The sequence below is a fragment of the Mus caroli genome, unplaced genomic scaffold (genome assembly GCF_978045245.1).
Source record: "Mus caroli unplaced genomic scaffold, Mus_caroli_1 scaffold_16, whole genome shotgun sequence".
In the NCBI taxonomy this organism is placed as follows: Eukaryota; Metazoa; Chordata; class Mammalia; order Rodentia; family Muridae; genus Mus; species Mus caroli.
Window position 1 is genome coordinate 14,664,239 of NW_028227271.1, and position 16,779 is coordinate 14,681,017.

Consider the following 16,779-nt stretch of genomic DNA (forward strand, 5'->3'; position numbering starts at 1 on the left):
AGTCTAAGACTGGAGTACTGATTTTCCAATCCCCTTTATGGCCAAGTTTCAAAGATTCCTCGAGTGGCGTTGATGAACCTCACTGTTATTATTCCATGGACGTCATTGGTTGGGATCTTTTTATCTCCATCCTTGTACCCCATCCAGTCATGGCTTTCTTATTGTTCATTTTGTGTTGTTGTTGATGTTGTTGTTGTTGTTGTTGTTGTTTTAAGATTACATGTATGAGTATCTTGCCAGCATGTACATCCATGCACTATGTGGGCTTGGTACCTTCAGAGTCAAAAGAGGATGTCAGAGCCCCTGGAACTAAAAAGATGGTTTTGAAACACCACGTGGATGCCAGGGACCAAATCCAGGTCATCCATAAAAGCAACAATGCTTTAAACTGCTGAGGCATTTCTCCAGCCTCAAAGAGATGGTGGCCTCCGCTTAAGTAGCAACCTTGGCTTTTTTAATGTTTTATGTGTTTCGCCTACATGTATGTAGGTGGCAGCAGCTCTTCTTATCATCACCCCTGTCCACTAGAGAAGGTGATAACATTGACATCAACTCAGGCCAGGTATAAAGTTAAGGCCCAAGATATTGATTTCATAAACCAAACATCACATACAGGTGTTTTCTCAAAGGCCTTAGCCCCCTGTGTAATTGAAGGCCTCTGAACTGGAAAGGGGGATGTTGACAAATGGAGACCGTCCCTGGATGGGAACATCCACTAAGGGGACTTCTTTATGGACAAGGGAAGATTTTGGATACCCTTCTGCCATTGTTCAAGGTTCATTCTTAGACTAGAGACTGGGGTATACAAAAGAACTGGAACTTGAGCTGACAGTTCAGAACTGGGGCTCCCAGCACAGAGACAGAGAAGTGATCCAGAGGACCCCCCACCCCTTAGAAGGTGGCTCTCTTTTCTCTCGTTTACTCTGTTGCTGTTGTATCAGGGAAAAGAGGGTCCGGGGTCTCTTCTCCAGCAAGGATCATAATCATCTCCTCCACACTCTTCGCCTCTCATCATCAATATAGTCTATAAGCTCAGACACCCAGTATGCTGGTTGCCAACCTGACACAACTCTGTTCATTACTGAGAAGAGAGAATCTTGACAAACACCTAGATTATGTAAGATTAGCCTAGAGGTAAACCTATAGGCTATTGTCTTAATGATTGGTGTAGAAGAACCCAGCTGACTGTGGGTGATGCCATCCCTGGGCAGGTGGTTCTGGTTCATCTAAGAAAGCAGGCTGAGCAAGCCATGAGGAGCAAGCCAGTAAGCAACACTCCTCCATGGACTCTGCTTCAGTTCCTGCCTCCAAGATCCTGCCCTGCTCTGAGTCCCTCAATGATGAAATATCAACCTGAGAATTAGAAGCTAAAATAAACTCTTTCCTACCCATTGCCTTTGGTCATGGTTTTTCATCGCAGCAATAGAAACCCTAAGACATACAGCCTTAATCGGTTTTCTTTTCCCTTTTGACCACCTCCCCCCACCCCCTATACCATAGCATGTGCCTTAGGACACAGATTACTTTTATTGGTCCCAGATCTTTTATCCTTCTGCTTACCCAAAGACAGAGCCTGGTTCCCCATCCTTACAACGGTGATGTCTTGATGAGAGAGGCTCAAACTTCTCTCTGTTCCTATGGTGATAACCCTTGAGGACCAGCTGAGGCCCTTTAACTACTGCAGTTGGTGTGGAGCCTATATACCATCCGAACTGCAGGTCCGGAGGAGTCCACACTCACTTCTCATCGGATTGAACATTTCAATCGAACTCAAATCGCCCTTCCAGACATCCCGCCCACCAAAGCATTATTCATACTTCCAAGTTGCGTTTCGCTGTTGTTTTTTTTCTTCTTCTCTTGGTTCAGAAGTTGTCTCCCCAGAACCTCAAAATTCATCCTCATGGACTAAATAGGGAACATCAAAGGATCTTCATTCCTCCCTTCCCAAGTCCCCCTGGGAGTTACTCAACCTCTCACCTCCCCCTCACCCCCTGTATTGGTTTCAAGTGTTGTCCCCCCCTGGACCTTTTGTTTTCCACTTCCAAGGATGGACATCTCAGTGACTCACCTACCCAACCACATCAGTACTCCATAGCTCAATTTTCTTGCCTTGGTTTGTGCTTGGGAGTTACCTAGTTGCCACTAAGCTCATTCGATGCCCTCGTCTCAACGCTGCTGATTCGTTTTCAGAATTGGGGGTTCTGTTAGTTCAGGAGCCTGAGATATTTGTCCGTATCCAGAACCTCGGCCATGAGACAACAGGTGTGCACGTTCCCAGGACCTTTAGTTGCAGAGAGTCTCTCACATTGGGTGGCAGGCTTTTAGAAATGGGTCTGGGGTTCCAAGTAAGGGACCACGCCATCCAAAGTATGCCAGTAAGGTGAAAAGTGTTACTTCTGCACACAGGTGAATAGCCATTGCCAAAGCAAGCTGGGTTGATGCCGAAGTCCTGCAGGTTTTTTTTTTTTTTTATCCCTAACACAAAGGGATCCTGGTGCCTCTCTGAGTGGTCAGAGGCCTTCCACGCCTACAAATCCAAAGCAGCACAGCTGGAAAGCAAAGCACAACTTCTGAGGACAGAATGCATCCTTAAGTACACTTTGATTTCAGGAAGTGTTGCTTCTCTCTGCCCTACCATCTTTGATAAACACAAGTGGTTAATCCAGACACCGGACTTGAGTTACTTTCTTGACCAGAATGAACAGCAAAACAGAGCGTCAAACTGAGCCCGTCAGAGCATCCTTCTCAGGACTAAGCAAACAAATGTGGTCAGGCTGAGGGCTGACCCCAGTCTCAAGCAGTGTGGGGCAAGTCTAACAAGCTGGACTGATTGCCCAGAGCCATTCTGAGGAAGCTTCAGACCGTATCCATGCCTTGCTGGGCTCATTGTTCCTTGAAGCGTTCGCTTCTGACCCATTCCTATTGGTCCCGAATATCTTTGTGTCATTAAAAAGGTTCAAACTGGTTTCTGTTCCTTACAATGGACTTTTTTTTTTTTACAATTTATTTGCTTATTTTATGTATGTGTATACACTGCTGCTCTCGTCAAACACACCAGAAGACAACATCAGATCCCATTACAGATGGTTGTGAGCCACCATGTGGTTGCTGGGAATTGAACTCAGGACCTGTGGAAGAGCAGCCAGTGTTCTTAATCACTGAGCCATCTCTCCAGCCCCACAATGGATATTCTTAAACATCTAATGATTGTAAAAAGCCATTCCACACTCAGGTGCATCCATAAAACACTCCTTCCCCCACTATTATTCCTGGAAAGCTTTAGCAAATAAGTTCTTATGGGCTTGAGTCCCGGAACTGGTAGATTTAGCTACAGGCCAGTAATAACCCTGAGCAGGTAAGGTGTGATCAGCCACAGTGAGACTATTTATGTGGTGTCAGACACTTCTTGTGGCTGCCAAGCACCCTGGCCATCCCTTGTTCTCTGAGGATCCAGGCCTTTCACACAGATGCATCTCTTTGTGCCAATCTCATGGTAGCATCAAGAGAACGGCCACCTAGGGGGATCCCATCCCCTCCTTTTCTGGTCAGTTTAGCTGATAGAATGAGCTCTCTCACTCCACCCTCTATAGGTACCTATACAGAGGCATTTAACACCTGGCAGTATCAATAAAGTATGAAGTAAGGACCATGGTTGGCCTACGGCCCAAGTTTGCTTATTCAAGCATTAAATTTCAACATTAAAAAAAATTTGAGCAATTCCATTTTATTGGAACTGAGCAGGGAGGATGTAAATTTGACGGAGGAAGATTTGGGTTGAGTTGAAGAAAACAGAAGTTCATGTCCTCGCGTGTACATATATATTTATATACAAATATATGCTTTATTTCACTCATCTCTCTTTTCTCAGGAATGGAGGAAGGGCTCGCTGGGTTTGTTGGAAAGGGGCTCAAATGTGGAGAAGCGGTAGTGGTAGTGTATTGGTCCACTGTACTGGGAGGGATGTTTCACAGGATAAGTTCTCATCTTCAGGGCCTCTATGAGACGCTGGAGACGCCGAGCAAAAGACAGCGTTGTGCGGTGCCTCATGTGTTGTGTAGCAAAGGATGCAGGCTGGGCTGGGGTTGGGGGTGAGAGGAGGGGCATGAGTGATGAGGAGGTTTGGGTCGAAGAAGGCCGATGGAGCAGAGGCCGCAGTGGTCGCAGGTAAAGCGGTCGAGGTCGAGAAGGCAGGTGTTGGAAATACCAAGGAGGGCGAAGAGAAGGAGGGTGAAAAGAGACCATCGGTTGGCGGGTAGTCGGTGGGTGAGGGGTGGCTGGCTGAATCAAGTGCAAGGCGTTAGGGCCGATCTTGGAAGCAATCCAGTCCAGGTAGTCCCAGGTGGCTGTGTAGACTCCGGGACGCTTAGCACGGGCACAGCCTACCCCCCAGCTCGTGATCCCCACGACCACAAAGGGGCTGTCGACGTTGTCTCTGCACATGAGAGGCCCACCACTGTCCCCCTGTCCAGAAGGACAGAGGGGTCACTTTCAGCCTGAACCACTCTCCCTTCCCAGAAGGCTCATGGATGGGGCTATGAGAGAACAAATGTGTGTAGCCACATAGTTCCTTGCTGCCTTAAGACACGACGGGTGAGGTTAAGAGCTGGCAAACATCCGTTGGGATGTGGAGGGCGGGTGGGGGAGGGGCCCTGAGGTGCCTTGCAATAAGATGAGGGCACAAATGCATGCATGTGGCTTTACCTGCATGCATGAACACTGGTGGCTCTGGGCGCTTTGCGTTATGGGAAAAAGAAAAGCACCATCTCTCAAGGACCAAGTTTGGGCAATGTGTTGTGTGTGCTAATGTTGGGGTCAAATGCCACGTGTGATGACATGTTCTCAGTAGGAACACCAGACTATTGTGTTGGTGGATGTCAAGGAGAGGTACCAGGGAACAAGTCACTGGAGTTGCTGGCCCTTGGACAAGAAAGGAGAAGGAAAGGATGGAGATTGGAGACTTAAAATGAGCTCTCAGGGGCTAGGATCCCTGGAGGGACCCAGGGGGTCTGGGGTACCAGAAGGAAGTTACCTGGCAGGTGTCAATCTTGCCTTCAGGATACCCTGCACACACATTAGTTGATGTGACACGCCCATTGTACCACTGGGTTGAGTTACACAGGTCGAGGTCAATGAGATCCACACGTGCCTCCATCAGGACAGGTGATGGTCTGGGGGCTGCAGCCAGGCCACACAGTGGTCAGTCAGTGCGCGGGGAGGAGCCGGAGAAAGCCCTGCCTCCTCCCCCACCACCGTGAACTTCCATCCATCCTATGCAGTGCTCTGGTTAAACAAAGCTCCCTTCAGGCTCCCCTCACACTCCTGAGGGGAAGAAAGGCACAGTGAAAGGACAGGTGGGAGGAGAAGTAGAAAGAATTTTGCCTGGAGGAAGAAACGGGGGGGGGGGGGGGGAGAGATGGCGTCTATCTTAAGGATGGAGGAATTGTGTAGGCTAGCTGCAGCACTAACAAGCGCAACTAGTATGTGCTAAGTCCACTGTCCTTTTCCTCCTGTTTTTGGATCAGGGACTGGAGCACCGCCCACCTACTTCGAGAATTTGGCCAGGCTTGCCCCTCTCCACACCCATGACTGGGACACACCTTTCATTCTCCACTGTGTGTCTAGAAATCACCCTCCCCGTTTTGTTTTGTTTTGTTGTTTTGTTTTAATCCTCCATTACGACTCCTCCACCCAGCTTCAGACAGGATCCTCCCATGTGTCTCAGATCTGCTTTGAGGAGAGTTTTGGAAAAGGACAGCTGAGCCGAGTAAGGCCTCTCTCGTACCACAGACACTATCGTGGGGGTTAGGAAAGACATGGGTTATACTTCAGCTCAGGCGGGCAGTGTGCACCTGACTTAAGGCACGGCCTCAGAACCAGCACAGCTGCGCCTCATCTTGTTTCACATGCCACAGCTGGAACAGCCTCCTCCCGTGGCACTGTAGGTTTGAATGCCATGGGCAGTGCAGGGGATAAGACAGGAAAAGCTTGGGGCCAGTATATGCAGAGATAAGCATTCAGCAGGCAGGCAGGAGGTGCCTGCTAAATGCATGTTTCCTGGGCTTTAGGTATTTAAAGGATTTTTTTTTCAAACGGAATGTTTTATTTCGTTTTCTGTTTTCAATAGAGCTGCCCCCTCCTCTCACATCCCAGTATTAGTGAGAGGTTTGTACGAGTACTGTTCCTGAGGTGGGAATGACACTTAAATAACAACAACAACCCAAACTTGCTGGCCATTAAGATGGGTAACATTTTTAGGTCTGTGGCTAAGGCCATAGTCTTGAAAGTCACAAACCTCACTATGTAAAGCCCAGGGTCCTGAGGCAGAATGTTCTCGATACCGCACTGCTTCCATAGGAGGCCTCTAAGAACTCAAAGCAGACAACCTCAAAAAGGGGGCAAAAACCAAGCATATATAAGCAAGCCATGGGAGTTTGGGGCTCGGAGAATTTTTTTTAAAGACTGAGGTCTTTATATAGGCAGCAGGACAAAAACGATACCCCCCACTGATTTAAGAGGATTATAGAACCAGAGACCAGCTACCCAAGGTCTACAAAAACACAGGCTATGTATATGATCAGAGGGGAGATAGACAGAGCTGACTGCATGCATGTGCCCATGCTCAGGTAAGAGCCAGGAGCACTGGCAGATGGGATGCCCACCCCCATCAGATGGCTGCTGCCACAAGCCAGCAAGAACAATCGAAAACTGAGGTGGGGAGGGTGAGACCCCTTCCCCTGAAGGGTAGGTCAGGTCTTAAACCTATAAAAACAGTGGCTCTCAGCCTTCCTAATACAGTCCCTCCTGCTGTGGCGACCCCCCCTCCAACCATAAAATTATTTTCCTTGCTACTTCATAACCGTAATTTTGCTGCTTGTTATGAATCGTAATGTAAATCTGTTTGCCAAAGGGGCCTCAAACCACAATTTAAGTGCCACTGCTTTAAAGACTTAGATCACCTCGAGAAAAAGAGACTGAGAAGATCAGGGATTTAAAATAGATAGATAGATAGATAGATAGATACAAGGCTGCCTTGCAAGCCCCAAATGACCAAATTGTCTCAAATTGGGAAGTCTACGTTTTCCAAAAATCTAAGAAGGGACTGATGTCTCCACTAATGTCAGTCACATTTCACATCCCTAACGTGGCAATAAAAATGTGTACTCATGAAGCCAAAAGCACTGTTTGTGAGCAGGGAACAAGTTCCATTTGGTCTTGTTCCACGGATGCCCTGCTTGTTGGGACTTAAGAGGGTGACCTGTTACTTCTGGTGTTGACAGTGGCCCTAGACTTTAAGGATGTGGGGAGGTTGTCTGGGACTCCGGATCTAACGGTGGAGCCATCAGTGGCTCTAGAACACTTCCTGTATCCCTGTCAGCTTGTCTGCTACAGAAAACACTCCTCCTCCCCTGGTGCTGTGTGGGCCAGGGGGCAATGGTACATGAATAAAGACAGAGCTAGAAAGGTGGCTTTACACATCTTGAATGCCAAGAGATCTGAGGGACCATTCCAAGAGTCTTGAACTAACGGCCCAAAGAGAAGTATGCTCACCAACTACATCCCGCCCAGTCTATGTAAAGAACGTCAAGCCATTTGATAGGAAAGGTGAGTGTTGGCCCTATGACTATCCACGGAAGGGAAACCGCCTAGGTACCCACTGCTGATGGCGAATTAAGACATCCCCGAGACCACAGAAGTTGGAGATGCTTCAACTTCGGAAGACCAGCCCTTTGCTTGCTTTCAGAACACTTGAGGGAAACGCCTTGTGTTTCTCATGGCAAGGAAGCCAGATCCAGGGGTCTTTTGCAAACACTGCTTCAGTTTAAGCCTCCAGCTGATAGACACATGCAAGATTCTGCTACATTCTAAACCACGCCAAGGTTTGACTTGTTCCCGCCACCGCCGTTCAGCCTTCCCATAGATAGCCAGGCTACTGCGGGTCATACCCTCCGACAAGCTGGACACCATGGCCTTAGACATGGGACTCAGCTCCTCTCACACTGAACTCTCCAGTCGTGAATAGTGCCAGCCTCTCTACTCATGATGCCGTGAGAACTGAAACAGCTCAGCCCACACGCCATGACCCCTGCCACGAAAAGACAGCCAGCAAGGAGAACCGGCACCAGGGCCCACCGAGGAACCCCGACACATACTCACCCTTCTCTTTTATGTATCCCCACCCAGTCACGTAACAGGTGTGGGGGATTTGGGGAGGACCAGCCTTAAAATGAGGTAGACAGCAGGGTCCAATGAAGTTCCCACATGTAACAGGAGGAGTGATCTTCAAGAGCGCAATGTCATTTCCCTCCGTCACGGCGTTGTATTTCTCGTGGATGACAATCTTCTGCACGTATCTCTCCTGCTGGGGCTCTTTCACTGGCTTGTTTCTTCCATATTCGATTTCTTGTGCTCCGAAAACCAGTCTCCAGTCATAGACTTTTCTGAGGAGACAAAGGTGCGCCAGTCGCACTCATTCACAGACTGGCCAGAGGAAAGCCTGTGGTGTACCTCGGAGCTCGGTTAGAGTCTGGTAACCACGTGGCCCCAGAGCTCCACAGAGACCCTGGGCATAGCTCCCTGGGGGGGGGGGATTTCCCTTTCCATTCAGAGTACCCTAGAGACCTCCCTCTCTGAGCCCCACACGTACTTTTTGTTATCGAAGCAGTGGGCAGCTGTGAGCACCCAGTGGGAGTTCAGGAGGCTGCCTCCACAGGCGTGGTACCTGCGGCTGTTATGGGATGTGAAGATCTGTAAGCTGACCATCCAGGGCCAGGCCCCAAGCTGCGCACTCTGCCCACCGACAATCCGGATACCTGCTTGTGGGTTCTGCCTGAATCGTAACCCACAGGGGCCACTGAGGAGAGACCAGGAAACTGCTCAAATCAAGAAGAGCCATCCAGTCTTTGTACCTCCACACCTGGGGGGAGGCAGGGACACAGGGTTGGGAAAGATGGGGTGGGGAGCTTTAGGGTAGAAGAGGCAGCCTAGGGTTTGCAGGAAGTCACAGTCTCCAGGAAATATCTAGATGGGGCCCTAGAGGTATTGATAGGAAACCCTGGACACAGTGGTAGTCAAAAATGCTATGGAGTGGGGGTCTAATGGTTTTTCAGGACCATTCTTGGATGGGAGACCCAAGCAAGTGTCACATGACTCAGGAGGTTGTGGGGCTGTGGATCTGGGTCTGGAGAAAAAAAAACTGCAAATAATTGCAAGCTAATACAGTGTCCCCTAAGCGTTGGGGGTCACACTAGACATGGAGGGGATCCTGAGCTGGAAGTTCTGGGAATGTATCTCAGGGGAAAGGCTACCTAGAGTTTTGGAGTTGTTTGCATTGAGTCCCTTAGGGATGAGAGTCTTCGGGTGGATAGAGATGCAAAGGCATATGATGCCTTTGAATTCACGAGTCAGGAGATTTACCTTAGAGGTCCTGAGGAGAACAGGGTCTCCTAATGTTTAGGCCCCAATACCTGATAGGCAATGAAGCCAGTCACTGAAATAGCGGAAAGAGATCTAGGAACAGTGGATCACCCCTCTCCCCTCACCCCCTTTCTGGGAAGCCATGGTCAGGTAGAAACCCAATGATTCTAGGATTACAGTTCTGGAAGCAGGAAGGACCCGAGTTAAAGATGTGGGGTCACAGGAACTGTGACACTACAGAGCCTGCTAAGGCTCAGATGACTGCTCATTCTAGCCCAGACAAAGGGAGTCTAGATAGGACCTGTTATTCATAAGGACCCTCACCCCTACCAAGGTGACCAACACTTACTCACACGTGGTGTTATCCTTGGCAACCACGGACACTGCCAAGACCAGCACAGCGACAGTTGGCAGCATCTCCACCATACTCCTGCCCTAACCTGGCCTGCAAGCTGTGACCTCACAGAGCTCCACAGCCTTCTGGCCAATCAGCAGGGTGACCTCCCACCCCCACCCCAGCAGTTTGGCCAGGCAGGCCTCCTCGATTAACTGATCTGTGCTGAAGTGCCATCCTAACTTCCCGCGTAGATTCTCCTGACCTCAGGGTGGTGAGGTACTCATGTGCAACCAACCCCATCTCCTCTGTCCGAAGACCTCCATTCATCCTTGGCCAGCCTTCTGAAGTCTCCCTTTATGAATACTCGGGATATGCTCTTTGGGGGATGACACCACAGGCTCACGGACTGAAGAGCAGCTTGGCGCTCCTGTAACGAGGTAGTTAGTATATACCGGGTGTTCGCAGCTAAAAGAAATCAGGTTCTGCTGGCTGATAGATCCTCAGTATATGATGAGGGTTTGGGGGGAGGGGGGAGAAGTATATGTCACCAGAATACTTTCAAAGAGCCATTTTGAAGTTACTTGACTTATGACTTCAAAGCCCACCTTCTTGCCCACTGCTGAGTATCGTGTGCTTCTTGAAGTTCTCCGGGTCTCCTCTTTTGGACATAAGAACAGCCACATATGAACATCTATACTTGAGCAGTGGGAACTCTCATCAGGGCTATCTGCATATCAAGTGTCTTTTTTTTTTAATATATCTGATTGTCAGAAGATAGTATGACAGAAGTGTGTCCCATACTATGTTTCTCCTTCCCTATAACAATATCAGAAGGTCTCATCTCTGACTGTAAGTCCCCACCAGCCTGCTATAATATGGAAAGGTTACATTTTCTCTACGGGGTGTCACAAGATGGCGACACTCCTACCCATCCAGACATTATGTTGATTTATGGGATGGTCTTGATTTTTCTGGGTACTGTTAACTGAATGTCATACTTTATTATATAACTTTTGGGAGGTCACATCTCCCAAGGCTGGCCAATAAGGTCTTGGATATAAGCATCAGAAAGCAGACTTCCTTTCTCCATATGTGAGAACAACTGTTTTTTTTTTTTCCACATCAGGGCCCATGGTCTCATTTCTTCCATCTGAGTGGTACCTTCTCACATGTTCTGTACCAGAATCAAGAGGTCTCATATCCCCTACCTGAGTATCGACTGTACCTTAACCACATGAATGTTCTGTGAGTCTCAACTCCCATAATGAAGTGTCAGAAGTATTCATTTCTCCTAAAAAGAAGTCTCCTCTCCCTGCCTGAGTACAGTCTCATCTCCCTACCTAAACATCATATACTTCCCTCCTCTCCAAGAATATCATCTCAACTTCATTTCTTCCTGTCTTAGTCCCTACTGCCTAAGGGTCACAAACTCTGTACCTTCTGTTTGAGTATGGGGAGATCTTCCATACCCTATCAAGGGTATCCCAGGGCATCGGAGCATCTCGTCTCTCTCTGACAGTCAGGACTCATTATTATTTCGGTTGTGCATCTGGAGCAGGTGTTTTTCAACCTGTGGATTGCAAACCCTTTTGGGAGGGGGTCACATAATCAGATATCCTGATTATCAGATATGTATATTACAAATCGTAACAGCAGCACGATTACAGTTATGAGGTAGTAATGAAATAATTTTATGGCCGGGGGCCACCACAACCTGAGGAGCTGTGTTAAAGGGTTGCAGTGTTAGGAAGGCTGAGAGCCACTGCTTTGGAGGTTTTGTCTTTTTCTCTGTAAGTGACTAGAAGGTCTCATCCTCCCTCTTGGGCCATAACCATATCTCCGCTATTAGAATGCAGCTAAGTCTTATCTTTCCTACCTCAGCACCAAGAATTCTTTCACTGAATAATCAGAGCATCTCTTCCTGCACCCCCCCCCCCAGGCTGTGTTCTAATGCCTCAAACTTGTAGCCTTAATGCTTTTTTAAAACATTATTCTTTTTGTTTAAATTTTTTATTTTTACTTATGTGTATCTGTTTGTGTGGAGATATGCTCTGTGTGTATGGGTACCCCAGGGCCAGAAGGCAGCACTGTAGCCACAAAAGCTAGAGTCACAGGCAGTTAACATGGGAACTGGTATTCGAACTCAGGTCTTCTGGAAGAATGAGTGCTCCGAATCACGGAGCCACCTCTCCATCGCAGCCCTGATGGTTAAGAGCCATGAGTGTCTCAGTGCCTATTCCCCATCCAGGTCAGATGTCCTGGGCCAAGACATCTCGTCTACCTTTACCAGGAACTCATAAGTACCACCATGTGAATGGCAGGATGTTTTAACTCTCTTGCCTCAGTACTGTATGGTGTTCTCTCCCTATGTTCTAACAAGAGGTCTTATTTCTCCTACTAAGTAAAAGTAAGAAGATCTTAGCTTCTAAAGCAAGTCAGTAGGACATGATCTCAGGGGCCTGAAGAACCTCGTCCCTAATGCATGCACTCTCCCCTTGATGCTCTGCCCTGTGTCACAGCCTCGAAACTGGAAAAAGAACAGTGTGGCCTGTGGGAAAGGTCAGAGGCAGAGGTCTAAGGCCCTCAGTTCTAACATGTACCAAACACGTGCCCCCCCCCCAGAATGAGTCTATTTCTCAGGCGGAGTAATATGTACCTGATCCCACACAACTGCTAACGGGACTGAGTAGGCATATATATAATTTTTAGATAGCTAACATGAAGAATGAACAACAGTCCTTCTAACATTCCTTGTTAGTTTGTAGAAATACCAATGTTCGTTTTCTTTCTTTCTTGTTTAAGATCTATTTATTTTATGTATATGAGTACCCTGTAGAAAAAAAGATGGTTGTAACCAATCATGTGGTTGCTGAGAATTGAACTTAACTCAGGACCTCTGCTCGCTCTGGCCCCACTCACTCTGGCCCAAAGATTGATTGATTGATTGACTGATTAGCTGTAGCTGCTGTCAGACACACCAGAAATGGGCGTCAGATCTCATTACGGATGATTGTGAGCCACCATGTGGTTGGTGGGATTTGAACTCGGGACCTTCAGAAGAGCTGTCAGTGCTCTTAACTGCTGAGCCATCTCTCCAGCCCCCTGAATGTTCATTTTCAAACATACATCTTCAATGAAAAATGTGAAGCAACGCCCAGCCTTCAAATAGCAAATTCCTCACATTCTTGTACATGACTCTGTTTTTATTCTACTTGTTAGGAACTACACCTTAGGATAGAAATCAAAAAAGTCGTTTGTGACATAAATGTCCAAATGCTAGTAGAACTTCATGCTGAAGGCTCATAGTTCCAGTTACTCAAGAAACCGGAGCAAGGGGAAGTCCGCAGGTTCAAATCCTGCCTGGGCTACAGAATGAGTTCAAGACCAGAAAGGGGTGGGGGGAAGGAGACAGCTACCTGAGGGCCAGGAGATTTGTAACTCTGCTGCCTGCATGTCATAAAGTGGTCCCACCTCTACCTGAATGCACAGGAATTCTTCAGTCAATTTCAGGGCTCTCAAGTACTTCTGACCATCATCAGGAGCTTTTATCTGAATCACAAAGATATTTCTCTTCTCTATGTCAGGAGGGTTCTTCTCTCCTGCATCAGAGGGTAAGCTCTCTTCTTTCTGAACCTTTACATTAGATAGTAAGTCTTATGTTCTCTATATGAAGGCTAAACAGTCCCTTTTCACCAACCTGAGAGTCAGTAAGTTTCGGCTTAACCGCCTAGTGAGTATGAGAAGGTCTACTGTACGTGGGTGCCAGGTTGTACCTGATAAACAACCCAAAGGCTGGGAAAATAGTCAGGAAAGGGGGGAACCAAAAGATGGATCAGCATTGGAAAGGTACCTACCACCAAGCCTGCTGATCTGAAGCCAATCCCAGAACCCACACGATGGTAGGAGAAGAGAACCAACTCCCGAAAGTTGTATTCTGACCTCTGCTTGTGCAACACCCACACATGCTCACACACAAAATCAATAAAAATGCAGCAAGGTGTTTTAAAGACAAAGAGATGGCACCAGGATGGGGGATGGCGCCAGGATGGGGGATGGTGCACAACTTTAATCCTAACACTGCAGGGGAAGGGGCAGGTGGATCTCAGAGTGAATTCCAGGTCAGCCAGGGCTACACCAGAAAAACCCCTGTTTCAAAAAAACCAACCAACAAACAAATAAAAACAAAAACAAAAACAAAAACGGGCTGGAGAGATGGCTCAGCAGTTAAGAGCACTGACTATTCTTTCATAGGTCCTGAGTTCAAATCCCAGCAACCACACGGTGGCTCACAACCATCTGTAATGGGATCGGATGCCCTCTTCTGGTGTGTCTGAAGAGAACATCGGTGTACTCACATACATAAAACAAACAAAATATATTTTTTTAAAACATGGCAACATGGATTCAAAAAGTGACATTAAACTTAAGTTTTGAATGTGAAGGCTGTGGCTACAGCTCACTTACAGAGCACCTGCCCAACGTGCTCAAGGCCTTGGGTCGTATCTCCCAGAAGGGCAACATTAGTAATTATAATAATAAACAGATGTCTGGTGTCGCAGCGCACGCCTTTAATCCCATCACATGGGAGGCAGAGGCAGGTGGATCTCTGAGTTTGAGGCCACCCTAGTTACAAAGCAAGTTCAAGGACAGCCAGGACTACACAGAGAAACCCTGTCTTGAAAAATAAAATAAAAAAGAGTGAACCCCATTAGCATAGCAAACAGCACATCAGTATAATAATAACAACAACAATAAGAATAACTATCCAGGCATTTTCAAAGCACTGTAATGGGCATAAAGTTACAAGTTCAACAAACATTTAGAAACTGGTTTGGGGTTTTTTTTTGGTTTTTGTTTTTTGTTTTTGTTTTTTGTTTTGTTTTTTGTTTTTGTTTTTGTTTTGCTAAAAAGCACTGACTCCTCTCTTGGGCCCACAGAGTAACTTAAAGCAGAATAGAAGCCTAACATACCTGACTTCATTTTCCATGTCTGTTTGCTTTAGGTCAGTCACCTGCCTAACTCTGCCCATAGGGCTATCAGGGCGTCTAAAACCCACTGATATCCACCTCTCTCATATCCATCAGCCTTTAAGGCTGAAGGCTCAAATATTCACTGAGACTTTGGTGTGTGTGCACGTGTGCATGTGCTGTGTGCATGTGCCGTCTGTGTGTGTGTGTGTGTGTGTGTGTGTGTGTGTGTACCTGAATATTCCTGTGTATGACCACTCAAATGCCCCACTGCATGTTTTTGGTATCAGAGGACAATCCTAGGCTTCAATCCTTGTCCTCTACCTTGTCCAAAAGAGTCTTTTTGTTGTTCGCTGCTGTGAATGCCAGGGAACAAGCTGGGAAATCACGTGTCCCTGCCCCGCCCCGCCCCCCCCCATTTCTCATTATAGAAGAACTGGGATTATAAGCCTATGGTACTGTGTCCAGCTTTACATGGGTTCTGAAGTTTGGAACTCAGGTCTTTCCTGCTTGCAAGGCATATTCTTTATCCACTGACCCATCTTCCCAGCCTCTTACTGTCAGTTCTACAGTATCCTGCTACGGACCCCAAAAAAGGTCCCTTAGGGTCTCCAGCCATCATTTTAAACCTCCAGCCACTTTGGATGCTTCGTATAGCAGAGCCCTGCAAACAGATAACTCATGAAGAGAGGGCATTTGCCTATGGTGGTAAAGGCTACTCCCTAAAGCTGGAATCATAGCATTGTGGGAATCTTTACATTGCTTCCCTCGTGCAATAAGGATTTCTTTTGCGACCTCGGAAAAATTAAGTTTGAGACAGTGATTCAGTAGAGCCACACTTGACCTGGACTGCTTCATATACATACTTCTTGCCTCCTGCCCTCTTTAAAGCTCATGTCCGACTTGATTCCCCTTCCCAATATGCCACGCGATGAAATCTGCGTTCTCTCCTTTCCACCACTACCCATCTCTTTGATTGGTATAAGGGGGCAAGTGGCCCAACACTGCCTGACAGGGTTTCCGAAATTGACAGGGTTTGTCTAACGGACATCTCCTGCTGCTTCTGTCTCATTTTCCACATCTGTCAAACAGAACATTAATATTCCCTATCCCAGTGTCTTTTTAAACATTTATTTATTTTATGTATGTGAGTACACTGTAGCTGTACAGATGGTTGTGAGCCTTCATGTGGTTGTTGGGGATTGAATCCTTAGGAGCTCTGCTCGCTCCAGTCAACCCCACTCATTCAGTCTCTGCTCGCTCCAGCCCAAAGATTTATTTAATATTATGCATAAGTACACTGTAGCTGTCTTCAGACGCACCAGAAGAGGGCGTCAGATCTCATTACGGGTGGTTGTGAGAAATGGGGTTCCCAGAACTTCTATGTAAACCCAGAAGAATTATTTAAATGTCCGTTTTAAATGTCTATGTGTACCGTTTTTGTGGCATCAGGGCCTTGTTGACTCAAGTGTACAGTGAATGTGCTGAGAATAAACTTTAAAATCAAAGACAAGTCACCTAATTGAAACTATTCAGGAAGCATGTGAGGCCTGAGTCTGGAGACCCAGTGTCAACACTGCAGAATAAGCCCTCTCCAGTTCTAGAAGCAGCTACAAGCCTGGTACCTACCCTGGGGCTACGGTGACGGTGAGGTCCATAGCCAGGCTAGGTCTAAGTTCGTAATTAAGTTGCAAGGAAGCACAGGGCACCAGATGTCACCTGCTCATTGACGTCACCTCGGGCACTTGCGTTCCCTGGGTGACGAGGCCAAAGGCATCATCCCTTCCTATCCAGGGTTACTTCTGTTCCCCACTTTGCTAACCAGCTTCTCCCCAGCCCCACCCTTGCCTCCGGGATAACTTCCGGAGCATCAGAATCTGTGGTCTGTATTCCTGATGCCCCACCCACCAACCGGCTTGCCTTCTCTGAAGCCCCTCCCTTCCAGCTTGTTACATCTCTTGATCCCTTGGCTCTCTCTCCAACTTCTTGTTGGGTAGTAATTCGCCTGCCTGCTCACCTGGCTGTGCTCATGGCTAGCCACCCCTCCCAAAGACACAAAGT

At 47.5% G+C, this 16,779-nt stretch overlaps 1 protein-coding gene across 7 annotated transcripts; it reads right to left on the bottom strand.

Annotated features, from left to right (window-relative positions):
• Positions 1-3,747: 3,747 nt before the first annotated feature.
• Acr (acrosin) lies at positions 3,748-9,971 on the bottom strand. Of its 7 annotated transcripts, XM_021183405.2 has the most exons (6): positions 9,764-9,826; positions 8,811-8,914; positions 8,645-8,725; positions 8,155-8,438; positions 5,030-5,175; positions 3,748-4,461 (listed from the first exon to the last, which is right to left on the bottom strand). In XM_021183405.2, exons 2-6 carry the CDS (start codon positions 8,891-8,893, stop codon positions 3,865-3,867), a joined length of 1,191 nt encoding a protein of 396 aa, XP_021039064.1. In that variant the 5' UTR covers positions 8,894-8,914; positions 9,764-9,826; the 3' UTR covers positions 3,748-3,864. The 7 variants fall into 7 exon arrangements, with proteins under 7 accessions (XP_021039064.1, XP_021039063.1, XP_021039065.1 ...); XM_021183404.3 differs by having other exon boundaries at positions 8,720-8,851; positions 9,764-9,970; XM_021183406.3 differs by lacking the exon at positions 8,811-8,914 and having other exon boundaries at positions 9,764-9,968.
• Between the last annotated feature and the right edge of the window lie 6,808 nt (positions 9,972-16,779).

Bases quoted from the DNA above. Each gene is read 5' to 3' on its own strand.
- Acr (XM_021183402.3), bottom strand. From the start codon at position 9,840: ATGGTGGAGATGCTGCCAACTGTCGCTGTGCTGGTCTTGGCAGTGTCC. The intron at 8,852-9,763 runs GTAAGTGTTGGT...GTCTCTCCTCAG, and splicing joins AAGGATAACACCACGTGTGA to TGGCCCCTGTGGGTTACGAT. The intron at 5,176-8,154 runs GTGAGTATGTGT...GCCTGGCTGCAG, and splicing joins GGGATACATAAAAGAGAAGG to CCCCCAGACCATCACCTGTC.